The sequence below is a fragment of the Mycteria americana genome, chromosome 14, assembly GCF_035582795.1.
Source record: "Mycteria americana isolate JAX WOST 10 ecotype Jacksonville Zoo and Gardens chromosome 14, USCA_MyAme_1.0, whole genome shotgun sequence".
In the NCBI taxonomy this organism is placed as follows: domain Eukaryota; kingdom Metazoa; phylum Chordata; class Aves; order Ciconiiformes; family Ciconiidae; genus Mycteria; species Mycteria americana.
The window spans coordinates 8672203-8694464 of record NC_134378.1 but is presented as its reverse complement, the minus strand read 5'-3'; the positions used below and the strand labels follow the sequence as shown (position 1 = coordinate 8694464).

At 36.3% G+C, this 22262-nt stretch overlaps 1 protein-coding gene across 3 annotated transcripts in view; it reads right to left on the bottom strand.

Annotated features, from left to right (window-relative positions):
- Positions 1-34: 34 nt before the first annotated feature.
- The window catches only part of ARFGEF2 (ARF guanine nucleotide exchange factor 2), a 40345-nt gene continuing 18117 nt past the window's right edge, over positions 35-22262 (bottom strand). For all 3 annotated transcript variants that reach the window (XM_075517530.1, XM_075517531.1, XM_075517532.1), the window contains 24 exons: positions 21779-21984; positions 20781-20865; positions 20518-20689; positions 19222-19373; positions 18905-19033; positions 18371-18529; positions 17024-17171; positions 15948-16047; positions 14572-14612; positions 14318-14487; positions 13542-13693; positions 13202-13374; positions 11920-12080; positions 10973-11103; positions 10749-10878; positions 10175-10310; positions 9274-9412; positions 9122-9176; positions 8745-8859; positions 8346-8476; positions 7095-7263; positions 6564-6702; positions 5325-5442; positions 35-3709 (listed from right to left, as the gene is read on the bottom strand). In XM_075517530.1, the coding sequence (XP_075373645.1) occupies positions 3533-3709; positions 5325-5442; positions 6564-6702; positions 7095-7263; positions 8346-8476; positions 8745-8859; positions 9122-9176; positions 9274-9412; positions 10175-10310; positions 10749-10878; positions 10973-11103; positions 11920-12080; positions 13202-13374; positions 13542-13693; positions 14318-14487; positions 14572-14612; positions 15948-16047; positions 17024-17171; positions 18371-18529; positions 18905-19033; positions 19222-19373; positions 20518-20689; positions 20781-20865; positions 21779-21984 (3288 nt within the window). In that variant the 3' untranslated portion in view covers positions 35-3532. The remainder of the gene's footprint in view (positions 3710-5324; positions 5443-6563; positions 6703-7094; positions 7264-8345; positions 8477-8744; positions 8860-9121; positions 9177-9273; positions 9413-10174; positions 10311-10748; positions 10879-10972; positions 11104-11919; positions 12081-13201; positions 13375-13541; positions 13694-14317; positions 14488-14571; positions 14613-15947; positions 16048-17023; positions 17172-18370; positions 18530-18904; positions 19034-19221; positions 19374-20517; positions 20690-20780; positions 20866-21778; positions 21985-22262) is intronic.

Genomic DNA, 22262 nt, shown 5'->3' with positions numbered 1-22262 from the left:
CTAATAAACTACGTGAAGAAACAAGCAACACTTCTTAAAACTTTATTGATTTACCACTTGATTAAAGCATGGAATATTATAACAGTATTATACATAGTATTTTCATGTAGAAAACTTTACATAGTTTTTCATATTATATAATTTTGGTATTCTCTCAAAAATGTATACATCCACTGGGCAAGGACTGCTCTTCTTTAAATTACTGATATTAAATGCACTTAATATGGAGATCTTCAAAAAAAACTTAAGCATTTTAAATATGTGAAAACATACATTTTACACAACATTAAAGGTGCTGAACAAACTCAATTTACATATTAAAGGGAGCTGCACTTCTGACAAAAATAAGCTTAGTTCTACTCCAGACTGAAAGTTAAATACTTTTAATCTTTCTCATTCTTACTATTAAGACTGAGCTAAAATTTGGGGTGGGTGTGGGGGTGTGTGTGTGTGCTTGCTTGTATTAGTGGATGTAGTTTTAGATTGTTCCATTTACAATTTGGAAAGCGAGATATGATACATGGATAACAAAACACTGTAAAAATAACATTTTCTTGTACTGTAAGACACACAAGAATCAACATGAAAGGGAGGTTTTTAGGGGTTTCTTCATAAGCATCCTCCCCTTGCCTACCTATTTCCTAGAGGGTTCCAAAATAAGTAATAACAAATATCATGCAGTCTCCATATTTATACCATTATAGGTAAATCAGTTTAATTTGTTGCATAACACTACTTTAAAAGTCTAAAAAGTTACTTTTTATTACTCCATGTATTGCACAGATGTCTCGATCTCTACCAGGATATGCTGGCACAGAACCTTGTTCTCATTCATAGTTCCACTAAAGCCAATAAAACCACCACAGGCAGATAAAGTCTGTGTCAGCAGAGTCAGGACAGGATCGGAACCAGCAGTGACTACTGCAGGAGTTTTGGCTCAGCGTTTTTAGCTTCATTAAGATGTCTATGGGTTACGATCTTTCTGACTATATAAGGGAAACCAAACAGCTGATGCAAATACAAACATTTCAGGTATTACACTTAACATACCATTCTTATTGCTTTAACATGTACAATCAATTTCAGAAAATTGACAGGAATAAGGCTGTTATAATCCAATTGCATTCCAGTCCCCCTTCTCCTTCACACACTATGGAGTCTAGGATGTTTTGATGTCACATACCTAATTTCAGCAGTTTATAAATGGTATAAATACAATAAAAGCTTTACTTAAGTAAAAGAACAGTCTCAGACCTAAGGCTGAAGGAAATAATTGATTAAAGGCCCTTGTTCTATATGCAGAGATAGTACAGATGTTGCAGATTACAGTAAAGAAAGCCCACAATGCAACTGTAAAGTAATTTAAGATCTGAAAATTAAGAGACTTGTTTCAAGACATGAGTTGTAAGGCTTTCAAAACTGTAAAATACTGAAAAAGCATGCAACTTTAAAGAGTTTGTGTTTCGATAGGAGATAAAAGTATACATTCAATGTGGCAGTGACACATTCAAAATCTGAAAAATAAAGTTTCAAATATTTTCTTTAGGACTATGTAGGACCAGAAGAAAAGGAATAGCCTATTCTTACAGATTTAAATAGAATTAAAATAAATACTTCATTTTTACTGTAATCAATGAAGTGACATTACCAGGGAATGAGCAACTACACTAAATGCAACATAAAAGGACATTTCAAATGCAGCAAGTTAAATATCAGCATCGCTTATTTTTCATTCTTTTCCTATTGTAAAATATAGCCATATATTCCCTTCTACTAAATATTACTGTATAGATTTAATCTAATGGGCATTTAAAAGTTAAAGAGCGACAGCCACCCTGTATTTTTCTTTGGTTAAAAATAAAAAGTAAAAATAAAAATGTGAAAGCCTTATCACTACTATTGACTGCTAAACCATTCCCAAACAATGCTTATCTAGAAGCTGATTTACTGAAGAGCACCATATGAACCCTTTGGAAATAGCTCACAAGAAAGAAAAAAAAAAAAAATCCCAACAGCTCTGAAAGTGGAATATCCCAAGACAACCTCAACTATGGCCACCCTCCCAGGAAACTCAACTTAAAAAGCAAAATAACAGGTTAAACACCTAATACCATTCAAGTAGGTTGGTTTGTTTTGTTATTTTTTTTAAAATACTGTTATATTTTAGGTTTGGCTAATATGCATAGCACAGCAGGTAATATAATACCTTTGTTTACATTGTTTTAGAAAGTGGAACCTCTCCTCATATCCTGCCATACTCTTCCAGTTTAGAGAAGTCTTAAAACTTGAAATTAAAATTAGTTCAAAAGGACAGACCTCAGCCCTGCAGGACTTCAACTGTAAACTGGTATTCTATCATGGAAACAGTTGTCACAGAAAACTGATGCATTTCAAACAAAGAAAGAAAACTCTCTAGGGCAAGCAAAGCTGTAGTGTTAAGTCACATTTGCTTCACAGATACCTTCAAAGCATAGAAATGCATTGGTAACTTTTATAGTACATGAATTAAGTTTAATTTTGCTAGAGCAGTTTTGTGGGAATTCAATTTTCTTTTAGATCACAATAGGAACTAATAGTTGAGAACAAAAACCATTTGCGCAAAAAGACAAATCAGAAGTTGCAGATCTGCAGTAAAGAGACAGAACCTGGTATGTGTTAAGGATAGGACTTCTTGCTAAACAGACACAATTACTACTAAATACATTATAGACAAGGGTAAAAAAGGTGGTTTTATTTGTTCTGAACCTTGTTTTTAATATTACTGTATATGCTCTGTCCATGATCTGGCAATGTATGAAAGTTAAATGGAAAGTTTAAGTTTTTTTTTTTTTAAATGCCTTTAACTCAAGACTAACAAGCTAAACAGAGTAGATGCTATTGTGTGCTCCTGATGTAAAGCCCTCCATAAAAGCAAAAATAAGTCTCAGGTGATGAAGCACTGATATTTTAAAAAAAAAAGTTTTAAAAATGACTTGCTAAACAGGAGGAAAACCGTTTCCCCAAATACCCTAGAGGCTGTCCACTTCAAAAACCATAACACACTGCCTGGTCTAGTCATGTACACACAAAGAAAAACCCAGAATGATCTTAGGTGGTCATTAGCCACTGCAGTATAGTTTATTATGAACACATGTGCTAACATCACAAGGCTATACAACTATATTCATTATTTCCAAGGGGCATAATTTCTATTGAGGAATCCAGCTGATTTATCAGATTTAGCTGGGATGCAAGACTGAACAATTGATCAAAGACTAGAAGAGACAGACTTGATCATAAGGATGACTAGCATTGAAACAAAGAGACTTTACATCTATTGTATTAACTCTGTAAGCAATAATTTAAATAAAACTGCTGATAGTTTTGTAGGATGGACGGAACAGGATTTTTTTCTCCTCCCCAAATGCCATTGTGGTAAGAGTAACTTGCTGCTGTGTTGGTACACCAGGGTCCCATTTTTTCCCTATCCACTTTAGTCCATCTCTGGAACATAGCTTTATGTACAAGCCGAAGTAACCAGCCCTACTTAGGGCTACCATGAAGGTAAGTTCATCCCAGTTGTCCGTATCTGCTCCTCTGTTATGCAGATTTTGAACACAACACCTATACGCAGGAAGAACTTCCGTAGCACAGCTCGAAGCTCAGGAATCAGGTCAAATTGCATGATTTCACACAAGTATGGGTAATATGTTGAAGCATGTGCCCTAAACTATCAAAGAAGATATGAAAAGAGAACGTCATTCTCTATTAACTATAGGAAAGCACAGAGTTTTTCTACATTCATGGGTACACCAACTTGTTAAAACACAAGGTCTCACCCAATCAAAGGCCCCCCTGGATGGCCAAAGGGCCATCAAGCCCAGTGTCTGTTTTCTGCAGCAGCCTTAGCAGATGCCTACAGGAAACTATACACAGAGCATACATTTGGCATTACTTCCCTAAAACAGAGTCAGACTATTTTGTGGCTCAGGGATTTCTCAGGCTAGAGGTGGTATCAGGGACCAATTGTAGAAACACCCCCCTCTGATGTGAATTTGTCCAGTTGCTTCTCCAGCCTCTTTAAAATATCATCCACAATACATAACAAAGTTCTTCATGCACTGGTTCAGCTGTGGAAGGCTATCTCCATTATGTGTCTGTTTGGTTTTTTTTCCCCTCCAGTGACTTGCCATGTCCAAAACTCTCATTCGCTGCCTCTTCCAGTGTAAGAATTATCAGTCCTTTCCCTATTTTCATGCTAATAATGACTTTATGGGCCTCTCATTTTTATTTATTTTCCAGATAAAAGATAACTGAGTAAAAGTCTAACCTACATACAGTTCCATGTATGGGAGCCAGTCTATATCCCTTATTCCTGTTACACTCTCTCAACCCTTTTCCAGCTCCATTACACCCCTTTTGATATAAGGGATCAGAACTGCAAACTATTCAAGATGCAAATCTATCATGAATTTACACAAGAAATATGTTTTGTCCTCTATTCCTTTCCTAATAATGCTCAGTATTAGTTACAGGGAAAGTTGATGGAACACTTTCACCACAGAACTTTATTATAAAAAAGATATTGGGATTGTGTACTAAGGAATGGCCAAGTCACCTTTTTAGCTACAAAGAGTTAAGACTACTCTCTGAACACACCATAATCACAGGGACATCACTGAATTGCTGCTACATGGAGAAGCCAAGACAGCACTACTACCAATTTCTTAAAATATTGGTAAATTGCAATAAAACATCCCAAACTACACAAGAGTGAAGTGAAATTACACACTTTGCAATACAGAAAAAAAACCCCAGCAAAAATACACTTTAAAACAAGATGAAGCTCAACAGTATTAGAAAACTTAAAAAAAGTAAGCAACTTCTGAAAGTTTCTCTGCATGTTCTAGTGTAGTGAATATTTGCATTCACCTTTTCCTCTAAAGGGCAGAGATCCTGAGAATTAGTTTTTGCCATCACTGTCAAGGAACCAGAATTCCAGTTTTACAGTGGTGAAGTTTACCTTTACCATTCTGGTGCAGCTGTAATACAGCACAAGCCCATCCTTTATTCCACACTCATTGTACTTTTATATGAAAGCTCTGCAGTAATTCTATCAGTATTTCTATAGAACTGTGGATTTCATGGATGCAGTCCGATATTTTACAATTTTGCTTGCAAAAAATGGAGATGTAATGATTACTGTACTTCAAGGAGAGTACACGCTATGTGAATAAGCGAGCCACCTTGCAATATGGATGATAATAAAGACTGAATTCAACAGAAGCAGAAATGAAAAAAAAACACCTGAATGCAAACAGACATGACTTCCAGCCTATTTTTACCTTTTCATCACTGATTTTTAGTGTTTTTGTTAAAAGCAACAGCAGGAGATTGGTCCAAGCTTCTCTGTGGCTTTCTGAGTTCACGGTAATAAAATATGCCAGGGCTTCACTGCATACACTAAAGAGATAACACAGTTCAGACAAACCATAAAGAAAACCCACAAAATGTTTTCATAATGTGCACCGTTCATCCTCTCATAGTGTATTTTGTTTTGAAGTAAGATGCATTTCCATGGGAAAGTTTTCAATCACATGCAATGACATTAATTACACAAACTGGTCTCGATTTTTCTGTTACAGCAGTTGTTACAGATAACTGAACTGAAATAGTTTTCATGTTGTCAACAAAGAACCATGGAGTCAAAGCTGGAAGAGTCTGATCTTCCTCATAAACATTCTGTAATTAAAGTGTTGTCACCTTCAACCTGCAAACATTATTTCCTGATCCTTACATTGGGACAGCTTTGGCAACAGCAACATGAAAGAGTTCTCTGTCCAAATCTAGACTGCTTTAATGAAGATCTGCAGAGCTCAGCATCACAGATTAAAGAGGGATTACTATTGTATTAATAAATTTTTGGTACTTGCTGTAGACTGTCAACACAAGGTACAAACTGTACCACTTACTATGGCTTTTTTTGGGCGCTATTTTAAAGAAGGAATGGAACCTCCCCTTTTACACACTAAAAAGATTAATATGTCCATAGATGCTGATAAATCAGAATGCTACCAAAATCCACTGCATTAGTGCCAACAGCAAGTTTAAGAGTTCTTCACATTTGATTAGAGCTTAGTACTCTGAACTTTTATGTACTAACAACTCACTTTTCAAATACAGGGGACCCCAGTACCTTTTTATATTATTTTAGCATCATTTTCTACATTTACCTAAGTTCCAGGTATACAGCAGCTTATACTGCACTCTGTTTAGATTACTATATCCTATTATGCCTCTGAATGTCATTATGTACTCAAATGTGAAAAGTATTCATACACCACCACTTTTGTAAAGAAAAGCTTATGTCAGGCAAGAAAGTTTCCTTATTGTAGATTGCTTCCTTATTGCTAAATTACCTTTTAATAAAGACTGGTCATATATGTGTATCTCTCTCTATATATATCTCTATATCTTCTTATACTTTGCTCGCTCTGCTCAGCAAGTTAAAACAGAACATTTGTATCCAGGGACACACCATACTGGCTGAAAACAGAACGCACAGAACAAGCTGATACTCTTACCTAAGCAGTCGTTGTTGTATAGCATCCCAGGAGTCTCGGCGGTTTTCATCCACATACATTCGAAAGAGTATTCTCAAGCAACAAGCCAAGCTGCTGGTCTCTTGTTTTAAGAGATTGGGTTTTGATTTACCCTTGAACCCTAGAAATCAGTTACACATAGGGAGAGAGGGAACATTCACATTTGTAGTTACTAGCCAAGACGTAAAGTTTATCAACACCATCTCCACTAGTGAACAGTAATGATTTCTTGTCCAGATAGTATTTCCTCCTCCTTGAATTTGACTGAGACCTAATCTATTTATAAAGCTATTTAACTACAGTAGTACCAACTGTGTAGCTCTACTTTAATCAAAAAAGCAGATAATTTAGCAAACAGAATTATTCAAGTCATCAGGAAGGAGACAAGTAATAAAAGCACACAACACTGTCAGATTAACTGTAGAGATTATTGCAATGGTATACTTTTGTATCTCAATAGCTAAAAGCTATAAGTGGAGCTCAGTATTTTTATCAAACTAATAAAAGCCTCACCTGCTCTCCATAACACAGTTCGTTGTTCATAATTTGAATTAAAGGCTTTTGAAAATGAATGAGACTCTTGCAGACAATCTAGTAACTTAAAGAGGTGATGTGAAGACATATATTTATACATTCCTTGGTCTTCTGTGTCAATGTGGATATCTGCATCCAATGCATCTCGCTAAAGGAGGAGGGAGAGGGAGCAGAGTGTCAATAACATATTCTTTTTATATAAGCTTAAGTGACTTTGATACTTCACAGACCATATACCACTAACTCCAGATTCCATTTTTAGGTACAAGTGAAATATTAGTGCAATACAACACAGCAGAATGGTCTTGTCAAATATCAGAGTTGTACTCTTTTCAGGAGGATATTTTAAAAGAGAGAAGTTATGATCTATCCTAGTTATTGATAAGAGGGGGAAAAAAAAAATCAAGAACGACAAGGGAAGAACCTTCCTTATCAAGGCATAAAAGTCATAGCAATACAATATAGAACATTTCCTCTCCCCTAGGAACTGACTGAGTAGGTCTGCTGAATTCTGAAAAACATCAAAATGAACCACAAAAATAGTGCAAGGTTAAATGTTGCATAGTGTAGAAATTCACCATCTTTGGCTAATATCAAGTTTCATTAAAACTGGTCAATATTTTTTAGCTAATTTCATTAGGAATTTAACTATACTATCCCCAAAACACTACCTGAATGCGCTAGCCCAAACTTCTAGCCTAGGGCTTTATTAACATAGCTAAGCAAGAGCTACCTTGCACTATTCCTTAAAATCAGGATTTTCAGGGACAAGGACCATCCTGAGGCAGGTAATGAGTTAAATCTTGACCGTTAACCCTGCGTCTCCTCCTGGGTAAACACCTAGAAGCTGAGCAAAGCCTCAACTGTGGCTAAATGAAGACACTGATGCTAAACAACAGAAAAGAATGCTCCCTCCAAAACAAACAAAGAAAAAAACATTCTTGATGAGTATGTATTCATTATAAAAACAATCATAATATATTATATTGATAATAAAAATAATGGTAATAGAATTATAATAATCCCACAGGCAGACTGACAGGAAACACTGGAGGCAGTCAAAAAAAACCCCAGCAAACCACAGCTTAAGAGTAATGACACATTCAGTGTAGTGCTGAGAGTTGGAAAAAGGAAGAGGCTATATACTCTATTTTGTAAACAAACTTCAAAGCATTCGATAGTCTTCGTATTTTACTGCCTCAACAAGGTTATAAATAAGTCTGATGGTACCTGAGCTGCAGCCATGTGCTCGGCATCTTCCTTCTTGCTTGTTGCCGGATAGAACACTATATTATCAATGGTCTGTATCAATTCCAGCTGTACCACACACTTTATAAGGAGGCCAGCAAATAGTTTCTGGTCTAATGAAATGGAGTAACAAGCTTCAGAAGCAACTTATAACAATTCATGTACAACAAGCTAGCAAAAACACTAAATTACCATTAGCATTTTGATATTTAGTGATGCTGTGAATTATCTTATAAAGACAAAATTTCTCTGCAAGGCATAAACACAAGTTGTAAGATGTACCCCAAGCGTAAGTGCCCAAAAACTTTCTCTACAGGATTATAGCAGTGGACTAAGGGAGGCTATAAAAGTTTATTTAATAAACTTGCATGTTTTCCTTACTTGTATAAGGACCACCTTTCCAGCTCTCATCTGTTGGATTTGAAAATTGGCTTTGTCCTCTTTCTGAAGCATTTTTATCCATGCTGCTTAAAGACTGGTGATCTAGGTCTAAATCCTAGAAGAGAATGCAGAACAACTCTAGCAATCCAAAACACTAACTATGAACCAGCTATCAGTTTTCAGATGACTTCATTAATCTTAGACTCAAAGGCTTCCTGCATCCATTCTTTATATCTTATTTTACAATGACATCAAACACAAGCTACTGACAATTCCAGTATTTGTTGTCAAGTGTAACTTACTACAGTAAAATATTTTGAAAGCTAATGTAACACACAACTCTTCAAGTTAGTTTGCTGCACTGAATTAACTCTTACCAAGTGTTTTTCAGCTGAATCTTCCTCCATTCCCGCAGGCCTCCATGTCAGCAAGCTTCATAAAGTAAAAAAAAAAAAAAAAAAAAAAAAAAAAGTAAATATCGGTGCTCTGGAATCGGGTATTAGTATGAGAATTAAATTTGTGAACTTACACATGAGGAATAGTAGTTTTGAAGATTTCTAGCATACAATTGCATGTCTGGCCCCAGACTTCAGGGCTGAATTTCTGCCCGTTTAGTATTACCAGGTTTTCTAGGCAGTTTGTACCCGATCGAGCCAACTGCTCATTATCTGTGAAAGAAATGTTCCATATTTATCAACTTCTACAATATCAATGAAAAATTAAGCATTCTCTATTACTGCTCCATTAAACATTTTTACCAATATTGTGAAATGCATGGTATCTTAGCTCAAAGCCTACTTATAGAGTATACTACAATAATATCAAGCTTAGGAACCTACTGAATAAAAATAGTATTTAAAAATAGACTTAATGAGATTGAAATCCAAACAGAGAAGAATAAAGACAGGAGAGAAGCAAAAAGGAAGCATACAGCAAGACAAAGGAAGGAAAAGCACCAATTACAAGCTTATGATTTCCTGCAAGGTAGTCCCCCCACATTCCATGCTAGCAATATACAGGATTTCAGGCATAAGAGTTGGAACCCAAAAGAAAACACATTCTTCAGAAAATCATATATTAAAAAGTACTGGGGGGTGGGTGGGGGTGGGATCAGAATGCACGTGTGTGTGAATAAATGAGGTATTTTATCCATGCAGCTAAATGGAGAAAGGTTGTTGGCAGAAGGTTAACACAACTCTTTAAAAGCTTTTGCTCTGTCACAATAGCACCATAAACACATTATAAACACATTAACTAACTGATTAAATAGAATGATGCTCGAATATTTAAGATACTGCATTCATCTATTACATAGCATATTGTCCTAATGGTAGTTTTTATTCTTCCAAAATTCAGTTAACTTTCTCCTTCTTAAGTAATGAGCATCTAAAAAAAATACATTAATCAAAAGATACAAGTAAATAAGCTACCTTGCTTTACACACCAGTGTAACTGTGCAAGTATGTCAGGAAGAAGGATCTCATTTAAAGCTTCATAAAATTGTGTAAATACATCACAGATTGCATAAAGTGCATGGTTGCATGTAGTGGTCATCCATTCAGATTTCTATGAGAAAAAAAATGAAGAGTCTTTGTTTTTATGTGGGTTTCTCTATGATGATAGCACTTGGCTTATGCATGGCTATTCAACAAAGGACACGGCCTCTGAGGAGAGGAGTAGAATTTAGATAAAACTAAAGAGCCTCACTACCGCAGATGTCTTGTCAGAAGCACTTAGTTGGCCACATGAATACTGTCCAGAAAACTATACATTTTCACAACAAAGTGTGAATATTGTCCTTGAAAACATTCAGACAGGTCACTGGATACTCTGACAAGTTTCATACATGCCACAGAATACAGCAGAATACAACAACATATCATTACGTTTGGGGCAGTATGGGGCAGAAACATACTGACAAGACAAACAATATGAACTGCTACCTTGATTGTTTGAGTTCTTAAAAAACAACTCTAACATTTGCTTGCTTTTTTTTGTTTTTACCTCTGTTTGTTGTTCAGGGAGTTTCATATTATCAAAAATCCGAAACACAATTCTGAACAGATCTTGCCACCAGTGCTTTTCAAAGGTATGGCCATAACTCTTCATTATTTCAAACATCACTGTTAAGCCTCTATAAATAAACCCAAACAAACAAAGAAAAAGATGTTAAAATGCATACCTGTGATCTCTTCACTAACTGATAAAAAAAAGAAAAGCTTTATTACCTTGTTCGAACATCTAATTTGCAACGATTGATGATACAAGAAAGTTCAAATAAAATGGGAAACCATCCTCTGACCCACACTCTGTCCCCAGGAGCAACATTCATATCATCACTCGTGTATTCTCTTAATACCTTGGAGATAGGCCCGAAAAAAAAAGAAGATTAAAAAAAAAGTCTCAAAAATATTTAATTGACAGATTTAGATACTACTAGTGGCACAGACAGACTTGAAAAGTTAGCTTAGTTTTTACCGCAACACTCAAATCCTGTAAAATGTAAGTCTGAGACATCTATTTGTGAAAATACTGAGAGAAAAATATGGAAAATAAATACTTAAATTCATTTTACTTAAGTCCTGCTAAAGGCTTTACAAGTTGCAGAGGTTTGGACTTTAGGATGCAAGTTTAACAGTGACAGGCAACAGTTATATAAATATAGGTAATAAGGAAATATAAGTTTGGCATAAACCAGTTCTACACTTTTCTGGCATATTAGATACAGCATGCACATCTTGCAATGCTAACATGCAACTGCAATCTAACTCCAGGCTCTTTTCAGCAAAGTGATTATTATATTAAGTATTCACACAATAGACTGATGTAGAAAAATATGCATGTTTGTAACCAATTTAACTAGATATAATTAGGGTGATAGAACAAGTAGTATTGTTTTCCAGGTCATCCTAACAATATAAAAAAAAAAGGAGTATTTCATTCAGTTGTTCCCAATTTGGACTGATGAGACTTAACATTTTTTAATTAGTCCTAGTTTACTGCTTACATAATACTCAAATGACTCCTAATTCTGAATAAGCTTTTAATACAAACACTTGCTGCTGGGAGACTGAAGTTTGAGTCTGAAAGCTCTTTCTTAGTTACAAGATTAGTCTCAGTTTAACAGTAGAAGATAGTGTAAGAATACACAAGGGTAAAAATTAAAAGAAAATACCTGTGGTCTTTCTGAAACATATTTTGCACAATACCGAATAAGTCTAATAGCTTCCATGCTGGTGTCCGGAAATGCAACATTACAGGCAAACTCAGAAAGACATTTTACTGCATCCTGAAATGAGTCAATCGCTGCTGGAAAGTGCTGTTGAAAAATATTTGCTGTGAAGAACAAACAAATACACTTTTTAAAATTTACTGATATTAAAATGTGTAGATAAACTGGCATTGATCTACAGATGTCAGCCATGGTATACCACTACCGAATGGACAAACATATCTTCTAGATTAAATATGGTTCTCTGACTTGTCTTGCATTCTTCCCCATCCCACCCCACCACCCAAATTTGTCAGCATCACATTTTCTTAGGTTGGATAATCCTAGATTATAAAATAAGTAATTATTTAATGGCTTCTTATTCCTCCCACAGCATATGCAACCCAAAGCTCTTAAAATATTTTGAGAAATAATAGGAGTAAAGCTTGATGTTAGTTTCCCTGCTGTGAATGAAGTTACCTAAATTTACCTAAGTTATCTAAGCCTGTAATTATTCCTATTCTGTAGCAAGAGAGGAAAAAGCAGTTAGATTTCAGACTTCAGGGACAGACTAAATACAAAACAAATCCAACACGTACAAGCTTTTGAAAAAACTACAACTCCCAAGATCTGTGCAATTCAAGTTAGCAAAAAAGGTTTTGTCACTATTTGCATTTATTAATTCTGTCCATAGGTCTTTTTCCCCATGCTATTTAACAGGAAGAGGGCAGTTTCAGGACGTTTAAGAAAGCTACAATCAATATTGAAGGTCCATGTCAAGAATATTTGAGTTGGTTGTCTTCCTTCAAAAGTGGAAGCAGTATGTTGTTCAAATGTACTTTTAGAGCAGGTAGGCTGTATGAACTAAACTCTACAAGAAGTCACATATCAGCATCACAAGCTTTATGATCCCCACCATACGATACTGAATCAGCATGGAAGTCTGTGAAATGTGTTCCTTAATCCAGAACAACTTATTGTAACAGATGGGGCAACATACAAACTTACTGAATCTATTCCAAACTTCCAAAGTTCTATAGCAGGATATCTATATCTAGTTTCTCCTGTCCATAGCAATCAGGAGACTTAACGGGTAAGACCTAGCTGCAGAATTTAAACAGTCTGGCTGCAAGATCTTGTGTTTATTTACCTGGAAATACAAAAGTCTTATTCAGATGGGCCTTTTAAACCAGAATCACAGCAGCTAAGCTAATTTGGGTACTTGCACCTGTCGAGCATTACTTACTAACTATGTGTGCTGTAGTTTGAAAGGCCAGCTCTACAATATTCCCATCATGGTCTGACGCTGCTTGATGAAAGACTGCAAAGATATTCTTCCAGCCTGAACGAATATTACCAGCTTGAGAGTTCACCATCTGAGCAATACAGCGTATTACCATGTCCCGAATAGTTGGAGATCTTTTAAAAAAAAAAAAAAAAAAAGGAAAGTAAGACTTTCACAAGTGGCAGAATTTTACACTGGCACAAAGTAACTGCCACTTCATTTACATGACAATCCAACCCACACCAAATAACATCTTTAAGTAGGACTAAAGCAAGCTAACAGAAATTGCAGTGCATCACACCTGTTTTTCTTCATAATATGCTCAAAAGGCCTTAGGAAGTCTTTCTGGAAGCGGAAGTTGGCTAACTCTCCCTTCTCAAGAAATTTCATTGACAGCTGCCTTAATGAGTCTACTGCAAAGATGGCAACATCTTCGTTAGGGTTACATCCAACCTAGAAGAAAAGCACATTTTCAAACACTTACCAGCTAACGTTATTAATTACATGAGTAACAAATTCATCATTCAAGTTTCATGTCAGTCTGCTAAAAATCACTAGGATGTTCTAGTTTTCAGATATTTAGAACATAGGGAGTTACTTCTGGAGAGGGCTTTCTCAGTCATTTGATCCAACTAAACAGACCCATGGATTTTGTATGCAACAAGTACAGAACTATAATAGCAAGCTAGACACTAAAAAAAAAAATCTTTGGTTAAAAACACCACACCCAAACATGGGCCAGTTTCCTAAGGAACATAACTTCGTTGTTCCAGGATCATCTGTATATTTTTAGAGGAAAACTAACTTGGCATTTGATCAGAAAGGTAAGACAATGGCATAAAGAAAAATTACAAATACAAAGTCATCTAATGAAGTGATTAAAGATCATTCCCATAAACATTTCCATTTCTATTTATATACCTTAGATTTCTAAATAGGTGTTTCCTTTAGGTGCCTTTAATGGATTTTTTTTTTTTAAAACATCACAACCTACACCACTAAGAACATAAAAGGAAAAAGCTGATTAAAGAAGTTCTGCTGTTCATGTATGTTCTGTAACTTGATTTTAAGAAATACCTTATTGAAGTGATCTCCAATCACGTGCCAAATCCTTGACCACTGTAGCCTAATGCGATTCATGTTGTAATAGGATATCTCCACTATCTTCTGCAGGCTGAACATGCGTGGATGGTGTGGGGAAGCCAGCTCATCCATGGAAACAGCACACAGCCATCGGACAAAGTCAACTGAACATTAAAACACACTACTGTAAGTTTAGGATGTTGCATTGCAAGAGTTCCTGTAACCCACCACATGGCCAGCATACATACCTATGGCATTTCCATCCAGCCTAGTTGATCCTGTAAATATCCTATGGAACAAATAAATGAGTTGCAGTTTTAGCTGCGCATCCACAAGAGTCAATCACATCTTAGTGCTGTAGTCAAATGTCAGCACGTCTCCTGGAGGTATTTTACAATCCTCCATGCCATGAATTCTACAACTGTTTTATTCTTACTCCTTGGCAGCAATTCATGTCCTTCTCCTAGTCTAAGCATGTTCTTCCCTGCTGCAAGTCAGTCTACTATGCTTCTTCCCCACTGCAGGAAATGGGCACAGGCTCACATTTTTATCTAGGGCAAGTAGTGCTGGAACACTCATTTGGGTGACAGTATGTTAAATTTCATAGGGAGAATAAGAAGACATTAAGAAAGCTTTGCTGCAGGACTTTACTGGATGCCAGCCACCTCCTTGATCTTTACTCCGTTCAAGAATACTGTAAGTTATGGCTGTCAAAACAGATAGCAGAAAGACTATGGATGCACCATTGTCCCTTCTTCCCCTTCAGTTGTTCAGAGTCTTGAGAGGACTTCAGACCACCGATCGTGGTTCATACAGAACACTGATAAGTGGAGAATGTTCCCAAATCTTTTAGACTTTGATATGGTAATAGACATATTTATGTTACCATAAATACCACAAGTCTGAATGTATGATTCTACAGACTTGCCCAATAGTTTCAATAATTATAAAAATGTCTCCTTCCAACACATAGTTTATGATGGAAGCATCTCTTTAGACTACACTTTAGAAGGACAGATGACAAAGATAATTATTTGGACAAGAATGCAGTGACTAATGAATAAAGAGCTGAAGAACGGCAACTAAAGAAATACTGAAATACTGAAGTTCGCAAGACCAAAGAAAATTGGGTGATTTAATAGAATAAGGGCATTTATTCATTTTGGATACCTGTCCTGTTCAGGCTAAATCAAAGGAAGAAAAAAAGGGAGGGACGACGACGTAACACGACCCAAATACACAGAACACACACACATAAGTTAGAGACAATTATCAGACAGATTTGTAAAACAAAAATAGCTAAATACTGTAACACCACCCTAATTCTGGTCTTCACTGACTTACTCCAAATAAAAGGCGTAAAGACACATATATACAGTGCCCCTTCTCACAATATGCTACATTAGTTATACTGTTATTTAATGACAGTCTTTTTTTTGTGAATATTACATGCCTAAAGAGATATACTTATTGGGTCCAGAGACAGCATCTAAGTATCAGCATCTTTCTCACAAAAGAAATAGGCTTCAAGAACAAAAGTCCCTATCAGAATCTGCAGATAAAGTGAGGATGGTCAGTAACTTCAGCTCACATTTTCCCCAGAAAGAGATTATCTTGTTAGTACCTGTCTACTGCTACTACTACACTCTGTGAACTGGTTTCTCCCACAGACTCTTGAATGCTTGCCATATGCCGTTTATCAGCTCCACTTCCAACGAGGTTACCTGCAATAAAAGCCATTAAAACCAGTATTTAGCATCATGAAATGGTGACTTTATATGAACCCCAACTTTATACAAGTAGACAAAGACAAGTGACTACTGCTTCCAATTAGCTTGTAATTTACATGGAGCAGATGGTGTCTTTGCCAGATCTGTGCCAGACTATTACAAAATTAAACATCCAGTAAGAAGTATGGGGTTTTTTCCCCCTTAGGGCATTGTGTTTTGACCATCATGTTTATTAAGTTAAGATGATGTAATGCTGTTAATAAAAATTGGAAATGATAATATATTATTTTAAACTATTAACTCTGAGTCAGATACAAGTAGTTAATGCTGGGCACGGTTCTGTTATATTCAGCACCATCATCACGTACAGCATCAACTCCAGAGTATTTTCAAAATGAAAGGTTTCCTTGATGGTTTTCCAAAGATTAAGGCAACTTTCTTTGTCCCTCTAATTTACAGCTTAAAATCTAAGGTTTGTTTCTTGCGCATAATGCAGGAACAATAGGAACTGGAACAACAAGCCCAACATGCAGAGATAAAAAATTCCTTTGGAAAACCAATTATCGATCATTGAAACACCTATTAGTTCCTAAAGATAAATGGTTTATGTTTTTACTATTAAAAACAAGTGTAAAAAGAAAGAACTGATAATACTGGTAACAAAACCATGACTTAGTAAGTATGGCAAAACAGTTCTGACAACAACATGTTCCAGCAAATAAATCTGGAGGAGTTTTGTTAAACAGCCTAACCTAATTACAAAGTTAGAACATATTTGGTAATTACTAATACATCTTGAAATATACAGTTCCATTTTTTAAAGTTTTGTTAATCCAATATAGCTTCCCCTGGAAGCAAGTAAATGTGTTTTAATGTCTTACAACATTGAGCTTTCTTAGCCATCATACTTCTTAGCCATACATCACACTTTTACGTGCATCTTTGTGAGGTTCAAGATTATTAATCTTACCTAATCCCAGGCCCATAAACTCTTCCCCTCCAGATGCATAGCCTTTAATGCTTCCTTCTCTTTCACGCCCAGAGCCAGATAAATACCGAGTTTTCACTCCAGTTCCTATAAGTTGTGCTAGTTCCAGCTGGCTAATACATTTCAAGATCTAAAACCAAAAGATATTTAAACACTGTGTTTCTGGACACCATTATATTTTTATTCCTAACATATATTCATATTTAATATTTATAACCTTGCCAGGTTCTCTAACCTTTAAAACAACTTTGACAACAACAACAGTTTTGATGTAGCTGAAACATTACCGATACAACCGGAAATAAAGTTGAGTGATTCATTCAAGATCACCAGCTACCACAAATCATTCCAATATGAGAAAAAAATAAACAGTACCCAAAAATCTAACTTGGATCTCTAACTACTAGAGGAAACCTTTATTACTTCTCACAGCATCAACCTTCAAAACTGTAAACAACTTGCAGTTGATCTTCTGGAGAGTTTGTTGTCCCAGAGAGATGAAAAAAAGACTGAATTATTGCAGCCACTACTTTGGCTAATGATGTTCCAATGCAGACAGTGAAAACGCCAAAATTGTGCCTTGCAATCAGCACAAAATTCACTATCTCTTCTTTCTTGCTCCCCTACGGTGAGATCCTTTGGACTGGCACAAGCATTTGTGAGGGTATGCTGTAAGTCAGGTCCAAGTAATCTGTCAGTTAAAGAACGTTTTGGCTCATATTATCATGTAGCCAAAGACTACTGCCAGAGAACATAATGCAGCAGGAATGTCCCTTTAGCAGCACAGATTTAGATCTGATTAGAGAGCTCCTGGAAAATATGCTTTAAGAAAATGCATATGATCCTGATAACTTGGTGGGGGATAGGTAAGGATAAGCTATTTTAGCCCTGATTTTTCATGTGATCGTGGTATAAATGTTGCCAAACACTGCACAGACAAGTCTGGACCTGTGAGCTAGAATATTTTTGTTTACGTCAACAAGAATGCAATAGTTTCTATGCAGAATTCTCTGAAGTTAAATGCAATTTTAATATGGTTTTAATTCCATATCAGAAGCACTTACAAAAATTACAATATTGGTCACACAGTGTCTATAGCATCTGCCAAAAAAATGCAGTGCATTATTTTATATATATACATACACACAGACATATATATTAAAAAAACACCACTAACAAAATAATGCACTTGCATCCACATTTTAAACAGGGTTCTGACATGCTGGGAGCTAATGCAGTTACTAAAGACTGAAAGTAGTAGATGAACAAAATTGTGCAAGTTTTCAGAGGACAATGCAGTTGCACTATTTAAACTAATCAAGTTTTTACCTCATGCCAAGAGTTCCCAAGATAGTTGCCATCTGTGTGAGCGACTGTAATAAGTGTCTTAATGGTATCTATGTTCTTCTGTTTCATTTCTGTAATACTGGAACTGGCAGTCAACAAGGAAAAACGAGCAAGGGCTTGTACATAAGCATCTCGTTCAAGCTACAAGACAGAGAAACAAGCATTGTAATCAAGTCCCTGAAGAGGTAGAGAGTGCTACTCGTCCAGCATGCCTACACAATTTTCATTCTGTGTATACTTGGCACTATTAGAGCACTTTGCAGCTGAAGGAGAGTAGGAGGCAAGTTCACAAACGCTCTTAATAGAAGACTCAGCAATAAAAGCAAAGCAGAGTTGGAGAAAAGCTTGACGATATCAAGATCTTAAACTAAAACAAGATGGTAATATTTTATTTTACCATTTCAAGAAAGTAGATGAGATGCTTCATTTTCTATGTATAAGTTGTTTGTAATTCTTCATCTCCTTCCCAGAGCCTACACTGCTCTTAGCAAGCCCCATGCTAAGTCTTATACAAACCTGCATTCCAAAGATACAGGCTATTCTAATTGCACATCGTATTCCTTCCAAACAAAGGGATGCAACTTCTGTGTCATCACAGTTCTGCAAGCCAACACTGTAAGCTGCCAGCAACGGAGTCCATACAAGCTAAAGAAAGGAAAAAACTAAGTTCAGAAGTCTATTACAATTTTAGCCCAAAACACTAAGTAACTGAAACCAAATATATCCAAAGAGTCCACCTGCTACATTACCCAACTCTTCAGAGTAAATTTTCCACTTTTTTCCCATGCTTAAAACTCTTAGCAATGAAGAAACAAGGAGAACTTTGCACTCACTTTGAACATGGGTCTGACATGATCCAGATGAGTGGCGCTAGTAAAAGGAGCCTTTGCGTGGCTTACGGCCTCCATGAGGGCTTTAGCTGTTTTAGCCATTTGTTCCATCTCCAAGTTGTACAACAACCTTCGCTGCTTCTCATTAGCTACACCTAAGGGGAACACCACAAAGTTGCACTGGTTTCTTTTTTATAAAAGCATATTCCATGTATTCGCGTTCAGCATCACAAAACGTTAAATAAAGGTATTGCAAATGAAATCTAAAGATAAAAATCTTCCAGAATGTTAGAATTCAGGAGGCTGTCATAGGTTGCAAGCAAGGAACTCCAGCACTAAAACCCACACCCCAACTTAAGACTTTATTTTATACAAAATAACTAATTCAGCCCTTTATTATATGCCACGTTATGACCTAATCACTGGAAGCCAGAGAAGCATACTCTATTAAGTCACTCTGCCTGTCAAAATGGGTGGAAAAGCCTTCATCATCTTAGGCTGATATCCTCAAAACAAAACTAGCCCTCACCAATTTCATAAATAACTTTGTGTTTCTTTACCCTTATACTAAAGGTTGCAACTTCAGTTTTCAAGCAAATTAACTTCCTTCCTATTTTGATCTAGGAAACTTGCAAATAGCACGGAAAACACTGAAAAAACCACTATGCTGAAGATTCAGAATTCACCAATTTGAATTAAATTAATACCAGCTATTCTGAGTAAAAGCAGAGTACAGCTGGGGATACTGGTTTCTAGTGCACACTACACACAGAAGTCCTCATTTGGTCTAGATGAGGACAGGTGACTACAGAGATCATGACAAACTTTCTGATCTCTCTCTTTTTCAAACGTTATCACGACAACTATGTCACTTACCAGCCTCTGAACTATGACACGCTACTAAGGATAGGCAGACTAAAAAAACCAACCCAAACCAAAAACCCACGTGTTTTCTAGCACATAAAAACAAGAAGTGAACTTGCAAAGTAAGTGCCACTTCCAGTTATTCTACCATTTTCTCCCCACAATTCTGTTTCAAAAAAACCCCAAATGTAGTTTCCAGTGCCTCTCTGCAATGGTGCCACAGGCACTTACTATGTTTCCATCACAGAAGTAGCTGTATTAAGTAATAACTGAGCCAGCTTCATTCCCAGTATCTATATTAGCCATTCTAAATGTAACTTATGTATTGCACAAAGATGTTTTCAAAAAGGGATCTGAACTCCACTATGCCATTCTGAAAGTTACGGCAATAGTTCAAAAGCACTGTGACCTTTCCAGTTTCTAGTTCCTCCTTACTTGGTTTACTACACTTGGTTGTAATTGCGTATTCTTTTGTCTCTTTCATTGCAATTTTTTTTCCTTCTATTTCTTCATAGATTGTGGATAAATACTCTACTGGCAGGTCTTTACTGTCATTGATTCCTCGATTCATTTTAATGTATTGATCCTTTGTCATTTTATTCTTTACCTGTAAAGAAGAATGGAAATTGGATATCAGATTTCGAATGCAAGTTGCAGGGAAATTTGAACTTACACAAGTTTGGTTTTTTAATTCCTACCTGTGGACTGTGCAAGTCTGTAGTCAGCATTATAATAGAGTATGCCAAAACATAGGCAGTGTCAGCACTAGCAAATAGTGTTTGCCTAAGAGAGGGAAAAAACCAAAACAGGTTTTTAGAGCCCTAATTCCTCAATCCATTAGCTCTATTTCTACATGCAAGAAAAATACCCAGAAGGGCTATGCATTCAACCAAAGAGCTACTAGAGCCTAAAATTAGTCTTTAGAAATGCATGAAGCCCCAAGTGTTTTAAAATGCAAATAAAAAGGGAAAAAAATATTAAAGCATCTTCTTCACAATGTTGAAAACTAGTGATGACTGGAATTTTCAAGTACATTCCCAACAGATTATACGTTATCCTTCTTTGGGTAATCCTACAAAAGCTAAAGAACAGCTTATTTTTCACTCCCAGGGTTTCATAAAGAATTACACAAAACCATCACAGTGATGCACCAACTGGACTAAGGAATGGGAACCAATTAAGCCTGAACACCTAGCTATACTTCAGCGCTAATTTATTGCATTAGAAACAATAGCAACACTGCCTACTTGATGTCAACTAACATATACATTTTGTTCAATGTCTAATGGGCAAGCAAAAACATGTGTAACATCTTGTTAGCTATTTATGCCATGTATTTTTAATTTTAGCAATTGCTACTGCTTATTACTGTTGTTTACACTTGACTGATCTAAATGTTTTAAAACAGAACAGCTAATACAAAGACAATTTAACATAATTAGGGCTTCCCTCTTCCAACAATTCCTTCTAGCAAGTATTTGGGATTTGATGAAATGCCAGCATCAGTATACTTTCCATCCAAAGTTTCCATTTTGCCTAGCTGCTGAAGAGGTTCAGCACCAATATTAGTGACAAGATCTGCTCCTCACACAAGCCTGTAGAAGTTCCTGACCTGGTAGGAGTTGCACCTTGCCCCTAAGGGCCACAAACAGAGCCATTCTTCAGGCATTTATTCAATACAAAGATTTTGAATTACCGTTGGTTGCATTCAATATATCTGGCAGCAAACTTCTCCATTAATCTATCGATCTTCTGGGCTTCACCTGGCAGACGAAAGCCTTCCAGAAATATACGTAGAGCAGAGACAAAGTCTTTTCCACAGAAATCAAGCTGGTCTACATAGGCGTACATCACTTCCTTGTTAAACTTGTTGCTTTCCCCAAGAAATTCCCCTACCTGAGTCTAAAAACACCAGAGACAGTTATTACTGTGTAATCCAACTGCCAGCTTTGCAAGAAAGTTTATAGTACAAGAATTGCACAGCTGTCAGTTTTGTAAGACTGATATGCTTCACTGAGCAGGCAGAGCAACCGTTAGAGGGACGACAAGAAACCAGTGTCATTAGAAAATGCCTTTAGTCTGCATGTTCTTGCTTCCCTCACTCCCCAAGGCAAGATCTGCATTATCACAGAGCCAAGGGAAGCTGAATTGTGCCCAATTTCACATGCAGTGGAGAATGC